This window comes from Narcine bancroftii, chromosome 11 (assembly GCF_036971445.1).
Source record: "Narcine bancroftii isolate sNarBan1 chromosome 11, sNarBan1.hap1, whole genome shotgun sequence".
NCBI classification, from domain to species: domain Eukaryota; kingdom Metazoa; phylum Chordata; class Chondrichthyes; order Torpediniformes; family Narcinidae; genus Narcine; species Narcine bancroftii.
The window spans coordinates 70,264,771-70,286,956 of record NC_091479.1 but is presented as its reverse complement, the minus strand read 5'-3'; the positions used below and the strand labels follow the sequence as shown (position 1 = coordinate 70,286,956).

The 22,186-nt window shown below is 49.6% G+C and overlaps 1 protein-coding gene across 1 annotated transcript in view; it reads right to left on the bottom strand.

Annotated features, from left to right (window-relative positions):
* Positions 1-427: 427 nt before the first annotated feature.
* LOC138745875 (synaptophysin-like protein 1) overlaps positions 428-22,186 on the bottom strand; it is a 35,053-nt gene continuing 13,294 nt past the window's right edge. Inside the window, exons 4-5 of the mRNA XM_069903326.1 lie at positions 17,604-17,792; positions 428-2,048 (exon numbers count right to left, since the gene is read on the bottom strand). Coding sequence (XP_069759427.1) covers positions 1,914-2,048; positions 17,604-17,792 — 324 coding nt within the window. The 3' untranslated portion in view covers positions 428-1,913. The remainder of the gene's footprint in view (positions 2,049-17,603; positions 17,793-22,186) is intronic.

The window sequence follows — 22,186 nt, the reverse complement described above, 5'->3', positions numbered from 1 at the left end:
GTAGGCCTCCAGTCAATCATCTATTACCATGCTCTGGCTTCCCTCACAGAGCCAACTTCTAATCCAACTTTCTACCTCATCCTGGATCTCATGTGGGACCTTGTCAAAGGCCTTACTAAAGTCCATGCAGACAACATCCAACATCCTGGTAACCTCCTCAAAAAAAACCTCAAGATTAGTTGGACATGAGCTACCACACAAAATCATGTTGACTATCCCAAATCAGCCCTTTGTCTATCCAAGTACAAATATATCCAGACTCTTAAGAAATCTTCCAATAATTTTGATGTTAAGCTCAGGAAATTGCAGAAATGTGAGCATTTTCACTTGGCACACCACATGCAATATTTCAAAATTAGAAAGGTGCAAAAATGATTTCTACAAGAGGGGAGATTATTTGAAATAATGCAAGGAAAATGAACAGCAATTGTATAACTCAGATTTTAATAAAAGTTAAAAAAAAGATACAAGTTTGACTGTGTGCTATTAACCAATTTGCATCAGCAACATATAAAAACCACAAAAGGTCTTTGTCACTAGAACCTTTTCTTGATTTTTTTTGCTCTTGAATTCTTAAACAGTGGCCTTCATTAAATTCAACAGACCATTTCAAGATGTATTCCAACATTTTGGGAAAAGACCTGGTACATCTTTGAAGTGATATCACATCATTCTGCAAGGCAAAATAAATCATTTGGATTGTTCTAAGATTTCCATTTTCAAAATGCTGAAGAGGGTCTTTGAAGTTCAGCGAATGTTTGACAATCTTGTTACATTGACAGGTCTCTGTGGGAAATAAGTGTTTGTCTTCCTTTTCTACCCTGCTTCTTCATCCATCAGCTTCCAGCTAGGCAGAGGATTACGGACAAAAGCACAGTTCCAAATTAAAAACATACAGAAGAAGAATATGCAAGAAAAAAGTTGAAATACATTTGGCATTTTGCTCGCAATTCTTCATCCTGACTAACAGCACCAGTCATAAACAAAAGCATTTCAAGATTGTAAGATGAAAAGCAAGCAAAAATCAGGATACATAAATATTTTTAATATTTTACGCCTTCATTTTGTCATTTACAATGAATGTGAGCAATTAGGACAAATATATTTGCCACTTACCTCAATTTTTTTTAAAAATTAGACCGGCTTAGGGTAGAACTAGACAAAACTGGAGAAAGTGAAATTTACTATTAGCCAAGAAAGTAATCATTTAATACCAGCAAAAACAAAACGTGCAGATTTAGCCAAAAGGCAACAAGTCAAAAAATAGAGAAAAAAAAGGTGTCTGGAGAAATGTAATAAAAATGCTCTGAGGTGATGTTTTAAATTGTGTTTCTAGAATGCCCATTAAAGAGCTAAATCTGCTTTCAGTACAATATGGGACTGTAGAAATCCAATAGTACTCTTTCATAATCAAAGTGTACATTTTAATCAGCTCAGAAATTTTCAGTATTCCACAATGGCTTGATACAAAGGAAGGCTCCTTCAAACTTGCCATCAAGAGATTGAACAGTATATCTGGCAAATATTCACTTCCTGATCATCTTGTGTGCACATGATAAATACTCGGCGGGGAACAGCAGCAACCCAGGGAGAAAACAGCTCCACATTAGTCACATTTTAAAAGGGCTCCACCATATGATCTACTTGTGATGTAACAGATCACTTAGTCTTATTGGCAATATCTCTGAATATTCTTTCATTAGAAACCTCAACTTGAATGGGACCACACACAAATTCTTTTCTCTCCCTTACCAAGCCCCAAAAAGATGCATGATACAACAGCACAACAGCAAATACAACAGATGTAATAGATAGTTTTCCCAACAAAAAAAAAGCTTCTGCAGAGTTATAAGTAATCTGAACCATATTGTAGAGGTTGCAAACACATGCCTCAACAACGGTTCGAATGCGGTCTATGGATTTTGTGCTGGCGGTGGCACATTTCCTGGATCCTGCTGATGTTGCTCTGGTTCAGCATGCCAGCTGGTTTCCTTGTACACAAACCAGGCATTTCCACACCACAGAATCAGATTAAGGAAACCAAACATCTGTAAAAGAGATACAAAACATCAAATGGCAACCAATGTCTGAAAGGATGCAGCACACGCAACAACCTTAAAAGCAGCTTGATGCACGTTAAAAAAATATTTCTGAGGATACTGCACATACCATCACAAGATCCTGGCTTTCTGAAGGTTAAGAGAAATTCACTAGAATATGTGGTGGGCAGTTATAATGAAGTCCCCACCGGTTTGAGATCTTGAGCCTTAAGCCGAAGGCTTGTTTCACCCTGCATCAGGAATCACTAGTTATAAACTGCTGAACAAGTCAAGTACAACATCCTTCCTGACCCAAAGGCCATAGGATGAAGTGACGGTGCTGAGGAGGAAGGTACAAGACACCAAATGGCAAAACTCTACACGCAGGTAACGAGAGTAAAGATCTTTATTATCAAGGACAAACTGGTGGCCTTTTGAGAACCAACATTAAAAGTGAAATTTGAATGCCACTGACTGACACTAAACTCTTCCTCAACTGGCTGCAGGTGTTTGCTCACTTTCGTGGTTGATCAATATTCTATTGTAACCTTAGACACCTTCTTTAATGACCACGATACCACCAATTTTGGAGTCATCTGCAAATTTACTGATCATGCCACCTATATTCTCATCAAAATCACTGATAGGCAGAGGAATGAATGCCAATCCTTGCAGAACACCACTGCTCACATACCTCCAATCTGAAAATAATCCTCCACCACCACCCTCTGCCTCCCATCACCCAGCCAATTTAGTATCATTAGCTAGTTTATGTTAGGTCTCGGGTATTCTAACCTTCTAGTCCAGAACCAGAGGCTTATAAAGAATCTGAAGAGCAAACATTTAATTTACTTTCCGCACATCTGCTCCCAGCCAGAACTGGGATAGGGTGAACCCAGGGCTCCACAGGTTCTCCAATGTAGTCCTCTCTACATTTGAGAAATTAAACGCAGATTGATTGATCACTGTGTGAAGTACCAACGTTTAATTTGTGTGAGTGATCCTGAACTTCCGGTCTTTAATTCACCAGTTCGTTAGTTTCACAAGCAGGCTCTCACGGAATGGCCACATTGAGAGGGGCTACTCTAGTGGTGAAAGTGTGGGTTTTGACGAATACTGGGCTTCAGTGAGAGCACAAGTAGCATCAAGGCAAGAGTTTGGTAAAATATTACCTTTCCACCCCTGCCCCCCCATGCTTGCTAGTTTATTAGAGGTGTAGGCATGGCAATCAGTGGAGTATTGTGGAGCTTACAAGGGATCATGCAGAAGTGTCTCTGACGACTACATTTGCAGGCAGTGCATCCAGCTGCAGCTCCTCACAGACCACATGGATTAGTCACACAGATGGATTCATTGAGGAGGCTGAGTGGCATGGGCAGTTTCAGGAAGGTCAACACACTAAGGTTTCAGACAGGTAAATGGGGGACTACCAGGAAAGGTCGGCAGGTAGTAGAGGAGTATCTGGTGGCTATCATCTTCTCATTTAAGACACTATTGTTGGGTTGGGGAGTGGTGGAGGTAGATAGCCACTCAGGGGGAAAAATAACAGTGGCAGCCATGAACCATAACTGGCTCTCCCGATAAGAGAACAAGGTCTAGGCGAGCAGCAGTAAAAGGGGACTCTTAAGTCAGGAGCACAGTCAGGCATTTCTGTGACCACAAGAAGAACTCCAAGAGGGTGTGTTGCCTCTCTGGTAAAGAAGTTATTTGGTATTCTTGCCTACATCACGGTTTTACAAGGACAATGTTTTTGTCACACACATATATGATGTATAAATGCACGGAAACCTTATTTGCGGCTATCACATTGGTACTCTTGATTAAAATAAAACCCAATTCCACTAATATATTAAATTACCCCAGTATGAAAGGAGAAAAACAGTAAGTGCAAGAAACAAAAGAGTAGTTTTAATAGTGCAGACAAGTCTTTTTGTGAACCTGGAGTAGGGTAGAAGAGGCAGCTTCAAGAGCTTGTTAGCTGTTGAAAAAAAATTGTTCCCAAACCTGGAAGTGCTGGACTTCAGGCTTCACAGTACTTTCTTCCCAAAGGTAGCAGCAAGAAGAGGTTTGTGACCATGGTGGAATGTGACCATGATGGTATGGGTCCTTTATGACGTTGACTGCCTTCTTGAGGTAGCTGCCTCATATCGATGTCTTCAAGACTGTGATGGACCTGGCCACGTTCGCTACTTCCTGTAGCCTTCTGCATTCCTGGGCACTCAAGTTATTAAAATTAGGTTGTGATGTAACCAGTCAGTATACTTTCCACAGAGCACCTGTTGGTTATTCAGCCAAAAAGTGTATCGTCAGCAAATTTATAGATATGTTAAGTCAACTCGACTTCGCAGTCATGAATATGTAGAGTGTCCATGTTGATGGTTATCGAAGAATGATATTGGCTATCTGCACTGATTGCAATGGGAAGTGGAGAATGCAGTTGCAGAAGGACGAAGGTCCCAGGTGTCTTCTTTTGATCACGCTTTGCTGGTATGATAAGGTTCAAGATCGATCTGTAGTTAATGGTCCAGGTATTTTAATGCAGATTGGAGGGCCAGCAAAATGGCATCTGCTCTTCTTGTTCTTCTGAACCAGGTGCAGTGCTCAGGGTGTAGTAGTGAGACGCTGAAAATGTCTGCAAATATTCCAGCTAGATGGTTTGCGCGGGTTTTAAGGATGCAGCCAGGTACACCATCTGGCTGGATGCTTTCCAAGGATTCACCTGCCTGAAAATTCTTTTCACCAGCCTCAGAAACTGGGAGCACAGTCACCATAAGTGCATTATTGCTTTCCCTTTCAAAGTGAGCACAGAAGGCATTGAGCTCGTCTGGAAGAGATGTATTCCATTTATAGCATGCCTTCTACAAACCTATGGCAGGCAAGCCCTACCACAGCTGCCAAATGCCTGTCTGAAACTCCAGCTTGGAGTGGAATCGTCTGTGTTGTTGACAGCCTTCTGGAATTTCTACCTGGTATTTCTGAATCATCTGATCTGAGCGCACAGATCTGGACTTCAACAGTTCGCTGATCTCTTGGTTCTGGTTAGGATACACCATAATCAGCTTATTAGTAACAGATTCGTCCACACATTCTTGATAAAATTGGTAAGTACTGTGACATATTCATTCTGCCGGCCAATCCTTGAACACTGACCCATTTGCTGACACCAGGCTTTCACAAAGCCACTCTTCTGCCTCCCCAGGTCATCTCTGTACACTTCTCTACCGGTGGAGCGCAGCCAGGTGGTCAGACTTTCCAAAGAGCTGGAATATAACGGAGCGGCAGGCATTCTTGATGGCAGCGTAGCTGTGGTTGAGAATGTTCCATCCACTGGTGATCCTTGGAGGACCTTGTTTAAGTTAGTTTGATTAATGTCCTCATCTAAGACTGAGAAGGAAATGGAATACTCCACAAGATGATTGTTGATCACAGTGTGTATATCCTCCATTGCTAGCTTAATACCTGCCTGTGGAGGGAGGTAGTCAGTAATCTGGATGACGAAGAAAGGTCAGAACTTCAGCACCAGATGAGGGGAGCAGCTATGGAAAAGTCTGACCATTACAAAAATTTAACCATGAAGCAGACACCACCACCACTTCATCTACTGAAGGAAGCCATCTGGTCCATGCAACCTTCAAGCTAAAGTTCCAAGTCTGGAGAGCTGGGGGTAAGCCAGGTCTCTGAGAAGCACACAGCAATTCCTCATGCCCCTCTGGTACAGTCTTCTCTTTGGCTTGGCTTCGCGGACGAAGATTTATGGAGGGGGTAAAAAGTCCACGTCAGCTGCAGGCTCGTTTGTGGCTGACAAGTCCGATGCGGGACAGGCAGACACGATTGCAGCGGTTGCAAGGGAAAATTGGTTGGTTGGGGTTGGGTGTTGGGTTTTTCCTCCTTTGCCTTTTGTCAGTGAGGTGGGCTCTGCGGTCTTCTTCAAAGGAGGTTGCTGCCCGCCAAACTGTGAGGCGCCAAGATGCACGGTTTGAGGCGTTATCAGCCCACTGGCGGTGGTCAATGTGGCAGGCACCAAGAGATTTCTTTAGGCAGTCCTTGTACCTTTTCTTTGGTGCACCTCTGTCACGGTGGCCAGTGGAGAGCTCGCCATATAACACGATCTTGGGAAGGCGATGGTCCTCCATTCTGGAGACGTGACCCATCCAGCGCAGCTGGATCTTCAGCAGCGTGGACTTGATGCTGTCGACCTCTGCCATCTCGAGTACTTCGACGTTAGGGGTGTAAGCGCTCCAATGGATGTTGAGGATGGAGCGGAGACAACGCTGGTGGAAGCATTCTAGGAGCCGTAGGTGGTGCTGGTAGAGGACCCATGATTCGGAGCCGAACAGGAGTGTGGGTATGACAACGGCTCTGTATACGCTTATCTTTGTGAGGTTTTTCAGTTGGTTGTTTTTCCAGACTCTTTTGTGTAGTCTTCCAAAGGTGCTATTTGCCTTGGCGAGTAATCTTGCCCTTAACTCCTCAATTTTATTCTTCATTGTGCACAGGTGTGGAGTTGTCATTTTAATGTTGTACATAACAATTCGTGCAACTACACCTGAAACATTGTCATTTTACTGTTGTACACATCATCTCTTCTGAAATCCCTGTTCGAGGAAAAATGGCATTCAGCTGGAGAGGATGCAGAAAAGATTGAAGGACATTACAAGGATTGGAGGGCATGAGTTACAAGGAGAAGCTGGAGCTTTTCTCCCTGGGGAAAATGACGCACGCTCACGCACGCACACAATGGATTAGTCCAAGGGGGCAAGAATTAGTTTAGCAGTATATAAAATCACCACAGCCATATATAAAGTGAATAATGACAGCCTTTTGCCTCAGGGTAGAATGGTTAAAATTAGAGAGCAAAGGTTGAAGGTGAGTGGGAACCATTTAGAAATGAGCTGTTGGGTAACTTTTTCCAGAGGGTGGAAGGTATATGGAACAAGCTGCCAAAGTGTTAGAAACAGGTACGATTACATTATAAAAATATCCCACTCGGATCTCCCCACCTGTGGCCTCTTGCACTGTTAAGTAAGACCCAACGCAACATAAAGAACAACTTCTTCAGTATCTGAATGCCTTCCGGACACCACATCAAATTCTCAGACTTTAGGTAACACTTGCTTTCTGCACAATGGCTGCCCTAGCTTTCCGTTGTCTATCCCTTTAATTCTCCATCTCACTCTCCTCCTGACTGTTCTGTATGTGCCCTGCACTATTCCAATGAAGGCGAACACAAGGGTGAGGAACAGCATCTCCTCTTCTGTCTGGGCCTCTATCAAATTTTTAGATCAACTCACTTATGTTTTCATTGAAAGAGTTTCCTTCATTGCTCCCTGGCACTTCACATGCAACCATAAAAGGTGCAACACCTGTTATTTCAACTCCACTCTCACCACAACCCAGGTACCTAACCAGTCCTTGCATGTGAGGTGGAGATTCGTGGCCTCTTTCAACCTGGTCAACTGCATTTGGTACTCACAGTGTGGCCTCCTCTATATTGATGAGACCAGGGAGGAGGTCACGTGAAGGAGTTATGGCCGGTAGGAGAATACCAGCCCTCTCCAAAATAGAAGAAATAAAGAAGAAAAGACAAAGTTCAAGAAACACAAAACATCACACATAAAAGATAAAGTTGTGGAGAAAGAAAATGGCACCCAAAAAGGAAAAAGTTAAAACAACGGGGAAAAAAAAGACGCCAGAACAGAAAGGAGAGGGCCTTGCCTGCATGAAGAAACAGGGAGCAGCCATGGAGAAAAGAGCCCGTTTCCCAAGGTTGGTGACAACCCTACAGTCGCGACCTCCCGACCGCCGGACTGGAAAAATGGCTCTCTGAGCCAAAAAAAAGCGCGCAGTGCACTCTAAGGAAAAAGAGGATACTGACAGTAGGGGGGCTCAGTTGAGGAGCGAGCAAACAGTGCGACCAGTTGAGGGATGCCCGACACCAGGGCTCTCAGCTGGAAGAAGAGGAAAGGGACAGGAAAGGGAGTGATAGGAAAGAAGAACAGCAACAGGAGGCCCAACAGATAACTAGCCCAGAAGAGGAGGACCAACAGCAAGAAGCCAAGCAAGAAGAAGCCCAGCAAAGGGAGGCAAGCAACTCAACAAGAAAGTCAGAAGAGACACAGATACAAGAGAAGTAGAAGACACAAACACAGGTGCAGACATAGAAGAAGGGGAAGAAGACCTAGCTCTGCATAAAGAAATAGAAGGTAAAATAGATGGACAGTTAAATAGATTTTTTTTTAAATTTCAAGAACAAATTAGATCATTAAAAGAATGGTTGACATTAAAATTTAGTGAAATTAAAAGAAAAATGAAAAGTACAGAAGAAAAAGTGAATAGAATAGAGTTGGTCATGACAGAAATAGGGAAAAGATTAGAAAATGTGGAAGAACGTGAAATGGCTGTAGAAATGGAAGTGAATGACTTAAGAATAAAATTGGAAGAAAGTGACAAAAAAGTTAGTCACAGGAGTTGTTCACTCAGAAGATTGATATAATGGAAAACTAAAGTAGGCGAAACAACAAAGATAGTGGGCCTAAAGGAAGATGAAGAAGGCACAAATATGAAAGAATTTATAATAAGAATGGATCCCAAAGGTCCTGGGAATGCCAGAAATTCAGTAAGGAATGGAAATAGAAAGGGCACACAGAACACTAGCCCCGAAACCACAGACACAGAAAAAACCAAGATCTGTTTTAGTAAAATTTCTGAGATACATGACAAGAGAAAATATACAGGAGAGGGCAAGAAATAAAATTAGAGAAGACAAAAAACCTTTGGAATACAAGGGTCAATTTTTTTTTTTTTTTTTTAAACCCAGACATAAGTTTTGAACTCTTAAGGAAGAGGAATGAGTTTAATACAGCAAAATCAATCCTATGGAAAAAAGGTTATAAATTTATGCTAAGATATCCTGCTGTGCTTAAAATATTTATCCCAGGGGAGCAAAACAGACTGTTCTCGGATCCGGAGGAAGCACGAGAATTTGCAGAACGGCTACAGGACAGAAGGAGAGATGAAGAAATGTAACAAGAACTAAGAACGACGACAAAATACATATAAAGATGTAAAAATAATGTATAAGTAACAACTAAAGAAGGGAAAGAAAAGGAAAGAAAGGAAGTAAGGGGGAAAAAAAAGAGGGTGAACTTTGTCATATGTTTAAAAAAAAGTCTTTTCTGAGCGGGGTTGGGTGGGAGAGAATAACAGCCACTGCAAAATCAGTTGGCACTTGCGAGCAGGTGTGCAATCCAAATGGAGAGGGGAGTTGTGGTTGCCCAGCAAGTGACAAGGGGCAACTCAGAGAGGGTGGGGGGGGACATTTGGGGTTAAGGGAATTTTAGATGTGGGAGTTGAAGTATTTTATGTTTTAAAAGTGTTGTCATACATTGAGTTCAAAAAGGGAAAACAGAGAGATGAAAATGGGGAAAAGGGGGATGGTGTTAGTGAAGCGGAAATGAGATGTAAACAGAATATGAGATGGCCACATTGAACTATATGACTATAAATATTAATGGAATACATAACCAAATTAAACAAAACAGGCTATTAAATTTCCTGAAAGAAGAAAAAAAAAGACGTAGCATTTGTGCAGGAAATGCATCTAACTGAAGTGGAACATAATAAATTAAGGAGAGACTGGGTAGGACACGTAACGGCAGCATCATATAATTCAAAAGCCAGAGGTGTAGCCATATTATATAATAAAAATGTACCAATCAAAATAGAAGAGGAAGTAATAGATCCAGCAGGGAGGTATGTAATGATAAAGTATCAGATATATTCAGAATTCTGGAATTTGCTCAACATATATGCACCTAATGAAGAGGATCAAGAGTTTATGCAAGATATTTTTTTGAAGATTGTAGATACTCAGGGGAATATATTGATAGGAGGGGATTTTAACCTTAATTTGGATCCAATGTTGGATAAAACTGGACAAAAGACTAGCAAAAAGAATAAAGTAGCCAAATTTATGGTTAAATCAATGCAGGAAATGAAACTTATGGATATATGGAGGAGGCAGCACCCAAGGGAGAAGGAATACTCATATTATTCGAGTAGGCATAAAACATACTCAAGGATTGATATGTTTTTGTTGTTGGCCCATATTCAAGGGAGAGTTAGGAAAACTGAATATAAAGCTAGATTGCTATCTGATCAGCAATAGAAGCTAGATGGAGATTAAACTCCATGCTACTTAAAAGACAGGAATTTAGAGAATTTATTGAACACCAAATTAAAATGTACTTTGAAATAAATACGAAATCAGTGAAAGACAAATTTATATTAATGGGATGCAATGAAAGCCTTCATTATAGGGCAGATAACAAGTTATGTAACTAAGATGAAAAAGGACTACAACCAGAAACAGTTGGAAAGGGAGATAGTAAATACAGAAAAAGAACTAGCAACAAGGGATGATATAACAAAAAGAGAATTGGTGGACAAAAATTAAAATACCAAACATTACAAACGTACAAGGTGGAGGAAAACAATGAAAATAAAGCAAAAGTATTATGACAAAGGAGAAAAAAAAACACACAAAATATTAGCCTGGCAACTTAAAACAAAACAAGCTAAAAGAATTGTCTTGACATCAAGGAAAAAGGACAAACAAATTACATATATTGACGAGACCAAACTAAGACCAGGTAACTGTTTTAACAGAGTGCCTGTGCCCTGTCTGTGATGCCACCTCAGGCATTTGGTTGTATGGTCCTCCATCCCCAGCCTTCCAAACTGCTATAAGTGCAAAATGGAAGGGCACACAATATTCTGCTTGGATTGCTTGCTAACCAATGGTATGAACAAGGAATTTTCCAACTTCAGGTAGTCCACAGTCCATGTTCTTTTCTCCATTTGTTCACCTCTTTCTTTCCCCACCCAGTTCCATTTGTCCATTATCCCCTTCCAATCCAGTTCCATTTATCACGTACCAGCCCCTATTCCATCCACCCCTCATATCTCCTCTTCCCTCAGTCCGGGTGCATGGTTTCAACCGAAAACATTACCTCCACAGAGGCTGGTTAATCCAGAGTTCTTGCAAAGTTCTGATTTTCTTCCAGATTCCAACATCTGCAGTGTCCTTTGCTTCCATAGTCTGATCCTATCTAAATTTTTGTTTCAACTCTAGTTGAGCCTTTCTTTTTTTCCCCCAACAATTCCATCATCATCTAATGCCCTCAGGGATTTGTTTAAATCCCATTCCACAGCACATCCACTTAGGAGGATACTGGCCAAGCTCTGTTGTGACATCCCTCCTGCTGTGTATTTACTCATGCTAACCTCCTGTCTATACATTTGTTGTTGTTATCCAACTCTTTCTTTAAACAATGTTGATATAACTGTCCTCTGGCTATCCACTTGCTCCCTTCATTCCTCTCAATTCACAGGGTATGGTCAACACCCCTCCCCCCAAACTTCAGGCATACAGTCACCACCCCCCCCCCCCCTTCACTCATGGGGTAGTTACCTCCCCCCCCAATCCTCCCTCACTCATGGGGAACAGACACCCCCCCAAACCCACAGTGACCCCTCTCTTCCCGCCCAAACCCACAGGGTACAGTCAATACCCCCTCCCAAACCCATGGGGAACAGTCACCCCTCCCTCCCTCCCCCAAACCCACAGGGAACAGTCACCTCTCCCCCTACCAACCCACAGGGTACAGTCACCCCTCCCTCCCCAAACCCATGGGGAACAATCACTCCACATCCACCACTCCATTCAACCTCACAGGGTATAGTTACCCCCCTCACTCTTCCCAAACCCACAGGGAACAGTCACTCCCTCCCCCAAATTCCTCAAACTCTCGTGATCCAGTCATCAACCCTCTCTTCCCCCAGACTCACTGGAGCCCAACACTCCCACCATACAATTCTGTGAAACCCACCAGGCCCCTGTCCTCGCGCCCCTGTCCTCGCGCCCCTGTCCTCGCGCCCCTGTCCTCGCGCCCCTGTCCTCGCGCCCCTGTCCTCGCGCCCCTGTCCTCGCGCCCCTGTCCTCGCGCCCCTGTCCTCCCGCCCCTGTCCTCCCGCCCCTGTCCTCCGCCCCTGTCCTCCCGCCCCTGTCCTCCCGCCCCTGTCCTCCCGCCCCTGTCCTCCCGCCCCTGTCCTCCCGCCCCTGTCCTCCCGCCCCTGTCCTCCCGCCCCTGTCCTCCCGCCCCTGTCCTCCCGCCCCTGTCCTCCCGCCCCTGTCCTCCCGCCCCTGTCCTCCCGCCCCTGTCCTCCCGCCCCTGTCCTCCCGCCCCTGTCCTCCCGCCCCTGTCCTCCCGCCCCTGTCCTCCCGCCCCTGTCCTCCCGCCCCTGTCCTCCCGCCCCTGTCCTCCCGCCCCTGTCCTCCCGCCCCTGTCCTCCCGCCCCTGTCCTCCCGCCCCTGTCCTCCCCGCCCCTGTCCTCCCGCCCCTGTCCTCCCGCCCCTGTCCTCCCGCCCCTGTCCTCCCGCCCCTGTCCTCCCGCCCCTGTCCTCCCGCCCCTGTCCTCCCGCCCCTGTCCTCCCGCCCCTGTCCTCCCGCCCCTGTCCTCCCGCCCCTGTCCTCCCGCCCCTGTCCTCCCGCCCCTGTCCTCCCGCCCCTGTCCTCCCGCCCCTGTCCTCCCGCCCCTGTCCTCCCGCCCCTGTCCTCCCGCCCCTGTCCTCCCGCCCCTGTCCTCCCGCCCCTGTCCTCCCGCCCCTGTCCTCCCGCCCCTGTCCTCCCGCCCCTGTCCTCCCGCCCCTGTCCTCCCGCCCCTGTCCTCCCGCCCCTGTCCTCCCGCCCCTGTCCTCCCGCCCCTGTCCTCCCGCCCCTGTCCTCCCGCCCCTGTCCTCCCGCCCCTGTCCTCCCGCCCCTGTCCTCCCGCCCCTGTCCTCCCGCCCCTGTCCTCCCGCCCCTGTCCTCCCGCCCCTGTCCTCCCGCCCCTGTCCTCCCGCCCCTGTCCTCCCGCCCCTGTCCTCCCGCCCCTGTCCTCCCGCCCCTGTCCTCCCGCCCCTGTCCTCCCGCCCCTGTCCTCCCGCCCCTGTCCTCCCGCCCCTGTCCTCCCGCCCCTGTCCTCCCGCCCCTGTCCTCCCGCCCCTGTCCTCCCGCCCCTGTCCTCCCGCCCCTGTCCTCCCGCCCCTGTCCTCCCGCCCCTGTCCTCCCGCCCCTGTCCTCCCGCCCCTGTCCTCCCGCCCCTGTCCTCCCGCCCCTGTCCTCCCGCCCCTGTCCTCCCGCCCCTGTCCTCCCGCCCCTGTCCTCCCGCCCCTGTCCTCCCGCCCCCTGTCCTCCCGCCCCTGTCCCTCCCGCCCCTGTCCTCCCGCCCCTGTCCTCCCGCCCCTGTCCTCCCGCCCCTGTCCTCCCGCCCCTGTCCTCGCGCCCCTGTCCTCGCGCCCCTGTCCTCGCGCCCCTGTCCTCGCGCCCCTGTCCTCGCGCCCCTGTCCTCGCGCCCCTGTCCTCGCGCCCCTGTCCTCGCGCCCCTGTCCTCGCGCCCCTGTCCTCGCCCTGTCCGCCCTGTCCTCGCGCCCCTGTCCTCGCGCCCCTGTCCTCGCGCCCCTGTCCTCGCGCCCCTGTCCTCGCGCCCCTGTCCTCGCGCCCCTGTCCTCGCGCCCCTGTCCTCGCGCCCCTGTCCTCGCGCCCCTGTCCTCGCGCCCCTGTCCTCGCGCCCCTGTCCTCGCGCCCCTGTCCTCGCGCCCCTGTCCTCGCGCCCCTGTCCTCGCGCCCCTGTCCTCGCGCCCCTGTCCTCGCGCCCCTGTCCTCGCGCCCCTGTCCTCGCGCCCCTGTCCTCGCGCCCCTGTCCTCGCGCCCCTGTCCTCGCGCCCCTGTCCTCGCGCCCCTGTCCTCGCGCCCCTGTCCTCGCGCCCCTGTCCTCGCGCCCCTGTCCTCGCGCCCCTGTCCTCGCGCCCCTGTCCTCGCGCCCCTGTCCTCGCGCCCCTGTCCTCGCGCCCCTGTCCTCGCGCCCCTGTCCTCGCGCCCCTGTCCTCGCGCCCCTGTCCTCGCGCCCCTGTCCTCGCGCCCCTGTCCTCGCGCCCCTGTCCTCGCGCCCCTGTCCTCGCGCCCCTGTCCTCGCGCCCCTGTCCTCGCGCCCCTGTCCTCGCGCCCCTGTCCTCGCGCCCCTGTCCTCGCGCCCCTGTCCTCGCGCCCCTGTCCTCGCGCCCCTGTCCTCGCGCCCCTGTCCTCGCGCCCCTGTCCTCGCGCCCCTGTCCTCGCGCCCCTGTCCTCGCGCCCCTGTCCTCGCGCCCCTGTCCTCGCGCCCCTGTCCTCGCGCCCCTGTCCTCGCGCCCCTGTCCTCGCGCCCCTGTCCTCGCGCCCCTGTCCTCGCGCCCCTGTCCTCGCGCCCCTGTCCTCGCGCCCCTGTCCTCGCGCCCCTGTCCTCGCGCCCCTGTCCTCGCGCCCCTGTCCTCGCGCCCCTGTCCTCGCGCCCCTGTCCTCGCGCCCCTGTCCTCGCGCCCCTGTCCTCGCGCCCCTGTCCTCGCGCCCCTGTCCTCGCGCCCCTGTCCTCGCGCCCCTGTCCTCGCGCCCCTGTCCTCGCGCCCCTGTCCTCCCGCCCCTGTCCTCCCGCCCCTGTCCTCCCGCCCCTGTCCTCCCGCCCCTGTCCTCGCGCCCCTGTCCTCGCGCCCCTGTCCTCGCGCCCCTGTCCTCGCGCCCCTGTCCTCGCGCCCCTGTCCTCGCGCCCCTGTCCTCGCGCCCCTGTCCTCGCGCCCCTGTCCTCGCGCCCCTGTCCTCGCGCCCCTGTCCTCGCGCCCCTGTCCTCGCGCCCCTGTCCTCGCGCCCCTGTCCTCGCGCCCCTGTCCTCGCGCCCCTGTCCTCGCGCCCCTGTCCTCGCGCCCCTGTCCTCGCGCCCCTGTCCTCGCGCCCCTGTCCTCGCGCCCCTGTCCTCGCGCCCCTGTCCTCGCGCCCCTGTCCTCGCGCCCCTGTCCTCGCGCCCCTGTCCTCGCGCCCCTGTCCTCGCGCCCCTGTCCTCGCGCCCCTGTCCTCGCGCCCCTGTCCTCGCGCCCCTGTCCTCGCGCCCCTGTCCTCGCGCCCCTGTCCTCGCGCCCCTGTCCTCGCGCCCCTGTCCTCGCGCCCCTGTCCTCGCGCCCCTGTCCTCGCGCCCCTGTCCTCGCGCCCCTGTCCTCGCGCCCCTGTCCTCGCGCCCCTGTCCTCGCGCCCCTGTCCTCGCGCCCCTGTCCTCGCGCCCCTGTCCTCGCGCCCCTGTCCTCGCGCCCCTGTCCTCGCGCCCCTGTCCTCGCGCCCCTGTCCTCGCGCCCCTGTCCTCGCGCCCCTGTCCTCGCGCCCCTGTCCTCGCGCCCCTGTCCTCGCGCCCCTGTCCTCGCGCCCCTGTCCTCGCGCCCCTGTCCTCGCGCCCCTGTCCTCGCGCCCCTGTCCTCGCGCCCCTGTCCTCGCGCCCCTGTCCTCGCGCCCCTGTCCTCGCGCCCCTGTCCTCGCGCCCCTGTCCTCGCGCCCCTGTCCTCGCGCCCCTGTCCTCGCGCCCCTGTCCTCGCGCCCCTGTCCTCGCGCCCCTGTCCTCGCGCCCCTGTCCTCGCGCCCCTGTCCTCGCGCCCCTGTCCTCGCGCCCCTGTCCTCGCGCCCCTGTCCTCGCGCCCCTGTCCTCGCGCCCCTGTCCTCGCGCCCCTGTCCTCGCGCCCCTGTCCTCGCGCCCCTGTCCTCGCGCCCCTGTCCTCGCGCCCCTGTCCTCGCGCCCCTGTCCTCGCGCCCCTGTCCTCGCGCCCCTGTCCTCGCGCCCCTGTCCTCGCGCCCCTGTCCTCGCGCCCCTGTCCTCGCGCCCCTGTCCTCGCGCCCCTGTCCTCGCGCCCCTGTCCTCGCGCCCCTGTCCTCGCGCCCCTGTCCTCGCGCCCCTGTCCTCGCGCCCCTGTCCTCGCGCCCCTGTCCTCGCGCCCCTGTCCTCGCGCCCCTGTCCTCGCGCCCCTGTCCTCGCGCCCCTGTCCTCGCGCCCCTGTCCTCGCGCCCCTGTCCTCGCGCCCCTGTCCTCGCGCCCCTGTCCTCGCGCCCCTGTCCTCGCGCCCCTGTCCTCGCGCCCCTGTCCTCGCGCCCCTGTCCTCGCGCCCCTGTCCTCGCGCCCCTGTCCTCGCGCCCCTGTCCTCGCGCCCCTGTCCTCGCGCCCCTGTCCTCGCGCCCCTGTCCTCGCGCCCCTGTCCTCGCGCCCCTGTCCTCGCGCCCCTGTCCTCGCGCCCCTGTCCTCGCGCCCCTGTCCTCGCGCCCCTGTCCTCGCGCCCCTGTCCTCGCGCCCCTGTCCTCGCGCCCCTGTCCTCGCGCCCCTGTCCTCGCGCCCCTGTCCTCGCGCCCCTGTCCTCGCGCCCCTGTCCTCGCGCCCCTGTCCTCGCGCCCCTGTCCTCGCGCCCCTGTCCTCGCGCCCCTGTCCTCGCGCCCCTGTCCTCGCGCCCCTGTCCTCGCGCCCCTGTCCTCGCGCCCCTGTCCTCGCGCCCCTGTCCTCGCGCCCCTGTCCTCGCGCCCCTGTCCTCGCGCCCCTGTCCTCGCGCCCCTGTCCTCGCGCCCCTGTCCTCGCGCCCCTGTCCTCGCGCCCCTGTCCTCGCGCCCCTGTCCTCGCGCCCCTGTCCTCGCGCCCCTGTCCTCGCGCCCCTGTCCTCGCGCCCCTGTCCTCGCGCCCCTGTCCTCGCGCCCCTGTCCTCGCGCCCCTGTCCTCGCGCCCCTGTCCTCGCGCCCCTGTCCTCGCGCCCCTGTCCTCGCGCCCCTGTCCTCGCGCCCCTGTCCTCGCGCCCCTGTCCTCGCGCCCCTGTCCTCGCGCCCCTGTCCTCGCGCCCCTGTCCTCGCGCCCCTGTCCTCGCGCCCCTGTCCTCGCGCCCCTGTCCTCGCGCCCCTGTCCTCGCGCCCCTGTCCTCGCGCCCCTGTCCTCGCGCCCCTGTCCTCGCGCCCCTGTCCTCGCGCCCCTGTCCTCGCGCCCCTGTCCTCGCGCCCCTGTCCTCGCGCCCCTGTCCTCGCACTCCTTGGAAACCTGGTGGGGCCCTTTTGTCACCCTGCTCATAATTCACCAGGCCCATGTCTTCCCAATTCTCCCCTCAAACTTGCCACGGCTTTATTCTCTCCCCACATGCCTTTCAAGGTACTAGGGCAATGTCACTCTGATCCCATTCATCCCTCCCCATATTCCTTTCAAACTCAAGGCTCTGCCTCCTAACACCACCCACTCCCTTCCTACCCCATGCTCCAGATCTTCATCGAGGATCATCCCTCAACGTCATTTTAATGCCCCACTTCTCCTACAGAAGTAGGATCACAATGCAAACATCTCAGTAGGGGCTTTGCCAAATACTTCTTCCATGGTGCTACCAGCAAGCATTAAGGTGGAAAACTACACACCAGCAGATGATAATAAATGACATCCAATGAACACAATAGCAAGAGCTATTTAGATGTTTAATCTAAAATTATGTGAAAATGGTATCTTCAAAGTTTGCATCAGCAAAAACAAACCTGGGAGCTTTTTTAAATGGAACAACACATGGCTTGAACAACATGCAAAAAAAAAGCTCAAAAGTAGTTTTTCCCCAATCCGAACTTTGGACTTTAATGAGTGGGCATCCAACAAAATAATACTGGGAAACCAAACATTAGAATAATGGCAGAAATAGTAGGATTAAATATCACCAAATGCACGTACCACAGACACGTTCAAACTTCCCATGCTGGACACACCTCCAGAAGAACACTCAACTTCATTCTTGCAGAATGAAAGGCTGTCCTTGATGACATCTGGATTTGTACTGTATTTGAGATCAGTGAGGCCTTTACCCCAAGCTGAAGAGCTGACCAACCACAAGAAGGCAAAAATCACTGTCACAATGAGGTCCTGAAATATCACAACAAGATAAAGAAATAAATGTGCTGTTCAAAATATTCAGAAAAAAATAATGGACTCATACCACTTTACTGAGGGCTGCCTGCATTATAGCCCAACCAGACAGGGAAAAACAGAACACATTAGAAAGGCAAAGGTGGTCAGGTCTGATGAAAGATCATAGACCTGAAAAATTAACTCACCCATTTTTTTTGGAAACAATGTCCTGTTCTCATCTTAAAATACCAGTAAATGCAAAGATTCACAATTATAAAAATTCTGCCTTGTTTATGAGCTCAATTCTTGCTTCCCACAGAGGCATTTTAAAATAGATTTCCCCATGCAAAGAGTAACTGAGAGCAGCAAAGACAAATTCAAAAAGAGGCAAAACAGGAACACAAGGAAGGAAAGAAATGATTATGTTGATAGAGCATTATTAAAAAACCATAGAAAGCTATTCAGCTTACCACACCAACTAAAAGTCATCTTGGAATTAATCCCATTTCCTAGTTCCGGGACCACAGTCCACTCACAATAGCTCAACTGGGTACTTTTTAAAAGCCATGTGGGTTTTTCCTCCACCACCTTTTCAATGTGAATTGCAGAGTCCTATCACTTCTTTCAACTTCTTTCCAATCTTTCTACCAAAGAATCCAAATTATATCCCTTTGCAACTGACCTCTCTCCCAAAGGAATTCAAACCTATTTACCATTTTTATGAGCTCCATACTTTTAAACCTCAAGTAAATGTTTTCATTCCCAAGAAAAATGCCCATGACCCGGGCACCTTACCCCCACACTATCATTCTCCAAAACTCGTAACAAACTCAGAAATCTCCTGAGAGGCCTCTCCAGAGCCATGGCATCCTTCCTGAAGTATGATGATCACAATTCTACATATTTCTTTACATTGACCTAATATTTTCTATAGTTCAGGCATGACCTCTTTGCTCTTCCATCCGACCACCCCCCCCCCCCCCAATAAATAAAAAGCATACATTCCATCTGCTTTTTGACCATCTTCATTTGCTACCCTTTGGGATATGTGGACATGGATATCAAGATGCATTTTCAAATACCTTAGAATTTATAGTGCATTTCTTCTTGCTCCTCAAATGCATCATCTCACACTTACATTTTAAATTTAGGCATACAGCACGGTAACAGCCATTTTGGGCCACGAGTCCGTGCCGCCCAATTTATCCACACTCCTGGTACATTTTGAATGGTGGGAGGAAACCAGAGCTCCCGGGGAAAACCCACATAGACACGGGGAGAACATACAAATTCCTTACCGAGGGTGCAGGATTTGAACCCCCGTTCTGATTCCTGGCGCTGAAAAGGCATTGTGCTATTCACCACGCCAACCATGCCACCCTTCTCTTGGATGAATTCCCTTTGCACATTTCTGCCTACTTAACCTGTCCATTGACATCTTCCTATAACCAAGGATTTCCTTCTTCACCAGTAACCGCACTACTAATTTTGGTATTAACTGTGCTCTTTCCCTTTACGTCCAAGTCATTTACATGTACCATGAAAAGAAGCAACCATAAAAATGTGCGTGAAATGTGTTGAGAAAGCAAGCTTCTTACTGAGAACTCTGAAATTAAAGATTTTAAGCCTCTTTGATAAACTTAATCTGAATATAAAAATGTTGTAATTGATAACATAGATTGAAACTTGATTCAATATTTGCTTCATCTCTATAAGCACGGTCAGTGTAGTGGTTAGCGCAATACTATTAGCGCCAGTGACCCAGGTTTGAGTCCGGTGCTGTCTGTAAGGAATTTGCACACTCTCCGCTTGTCTGTGTGGGTTTTCCCACCCTTCGAAATGTACAGTTGATTGGTGCATTTGGGTGTTGTGGGCTTGTGTGCCAGAAGGGCCAGCCTCCACATGGTATGTCTAATTTTGTTTTTTTTTTTAAAAAAAAGCACAGTTTACATAAATCTATACAACTGAAATTTTTAAAATCAACCAGACAAGAAATTCCCAAGTTGAAGTGAAATTCATTGCTTGGGGAGATTGGAAGAAAGCAGGAAGAATACAAAACAGATTACCCTTCTCTCATTTATTGAGCAAGCAATATTAGACATTACTATATAAACAGCAATCCTGACAAAATTGCAATTTCTTCTCAAAGTTTTTAAAATAATGATCATTCTTTATATACAATTTCTAATTAACTTCAGATTTTCTTCACCATATTTCAAAAATTCAATTTTACACTGAGTAAAAATACTCAGTATTTTACAAGGCAGAGCGGAACTTGAAAGTATAAAATCTTCTAAAGTTTTTAGGACAGTGTTCAAAAAAGATTTAATAGTGACAAATCCAAAATTCTAAACTTTGTTGCTTCCTTCACATAACTACAGTACAACTCCAATTATCTGAAATGGTCAGGATTGGGCCCTTTCAGATAAACGATATTTTTGAATAACTGGTCATTTTTAAAAACAGCCCAGTAGCAACAGCAAAAAACACTTGTAAGTGTTTAAACAACAACAAACAACAAGGGAAGGCTTTTTAAGCATGAAATTATGTTTAATTCTCACCAAAAAACCTGAACAAAATAAGATAAATCCAACACCAAAAACTTGAAATTCTACTCAGAGGTTTTTCCAAAATTCCAACATTTTTTCAACCTGTAACGTCAGTTCAGCGCCGAAAAAAATTCAGATAACTGAGGATTTGTGATTGTTTTGGATTTCCTCATTTATCCGAAATCTTTCAGAGGCGAAATGACATCATTTTGGCTTCAAATTTTTTGGATAAATGAGGATTTCTAATTTTTCTGAAATCTTCAATAATCCAAAAAAAAATGATGGAGGCGAATAGACGTCACTTCTGGGTCCAGAAATGTTCGATAACTAAAGATTTTGGATAATTGGAGTTGTACTGTACAAAAAAAGAAACAAAATAAAGACAAGTGGCATGAAGAACAGACCATCAATTCATTTGTATTCTTTCCCTCTCTTCCCCAAAGTCAAGTGAACACAAGACTAAAATGACCAGGGTAGTAGCTTATCCTACAGCCTTACACTCTAAATGGCAGTGGAAATAATAAATATGTAGATAAAAAAACTAGTTAGTTGTAAATTTCCTACTCACTGCTGCAAGTACTATCCGGAATTCTAGTAAAAAAGTAGCACCTCTCTAGACTGCTGAGTTGAAGTGAATTAATACCACCCTGTGTCACATGCTCCTTGGATCACTTGATCTCTTGCCCAATCAGCTGATCTGAGCTTTTCAAATCCAACTCCCTGAGTCATCTGACTCCAATTGCCAGGTGCAGCCTTCAGATAAAAATTGCTATTGAAGTCTGCTACAAATGTTTGAACCACATTCTCAATTTAAGCCACTTTATTACAGTGAACTATTCTCGGGACGCTATCAAAAACTTAAACTGCACAGATATCAGAATAAGCTACCAAAGATTTAGACAAAGTAGTAGGGCTTAAGGGGAAGAACAGAACTGAACTTTAAATGGTGAAAAGTAGTTATAGTAACTGATAGTGACTGCAAGTCTGACTGTAAGAGGCGCTTAGGCAATTCCCACCATTGGCAAATCGGTCTGCTTTGCAGCAGGCAAAAAAAAGTTTCATGTCATATAACTGTTTTATTATTATGACAATAAATTGGATTGATTGACTGAAATCAAGGATGCTCAAGAGGTTAGTGTTGCTGGACCTAAGCAATCTCAGTAATTTATAGGATAGAGAGAATGGCAATAAAGGCCAGAGGGTGTTGATTTCTGGAGCTGAATTTAAAGACTACAGAAGTTTTTCGGTGCAAGGTCATTAGCCAACCACCTTCAGTTGCTTCATCAAAGATGTTCCTTCCATGAAATGGAATGGCAATGTTTGCCAAAGATTGCATGGTGTTAAATTCCATTTGTAAACGGCCCCCCCCCCCCCCACAAAAGCAGTCCATACAGTATGGAGTAAGACTGGGGTATATTCAAATGTAGACTGACAAGAGGAAAGAAACATTTCCCACTACAAAGTGCTGGGCAATAATAGGGTCAAAAGCCAACTCTTGCTATTCAATGCATTCCCAATGAGCACCACCCCTCACCTTTGAGCAGAAGCTCAAATAACACCAGCCACATAAATACAGTAGCTGCAAGAGCAGATCAGATGCTAGGTATTCAGCAGTGCCCAACATACCTACTGACAGCCCAAAGGTTTCAGCCTACAAAGTGCAATGGAATATTCTCCACATGTCTAGATGACTGCAAGGAACTCAACACCATACAGGACAATGATTATTCCATTTGATTTTTACATTGTCCACTACATTCATCCCTTCTACCATGAAACCATCATGCGGGATCTACAAAACGACTGCAGTCACTCACCAAGGCTCCTCCCACAGTACCTCTCAAACCTACCAAAGACTTT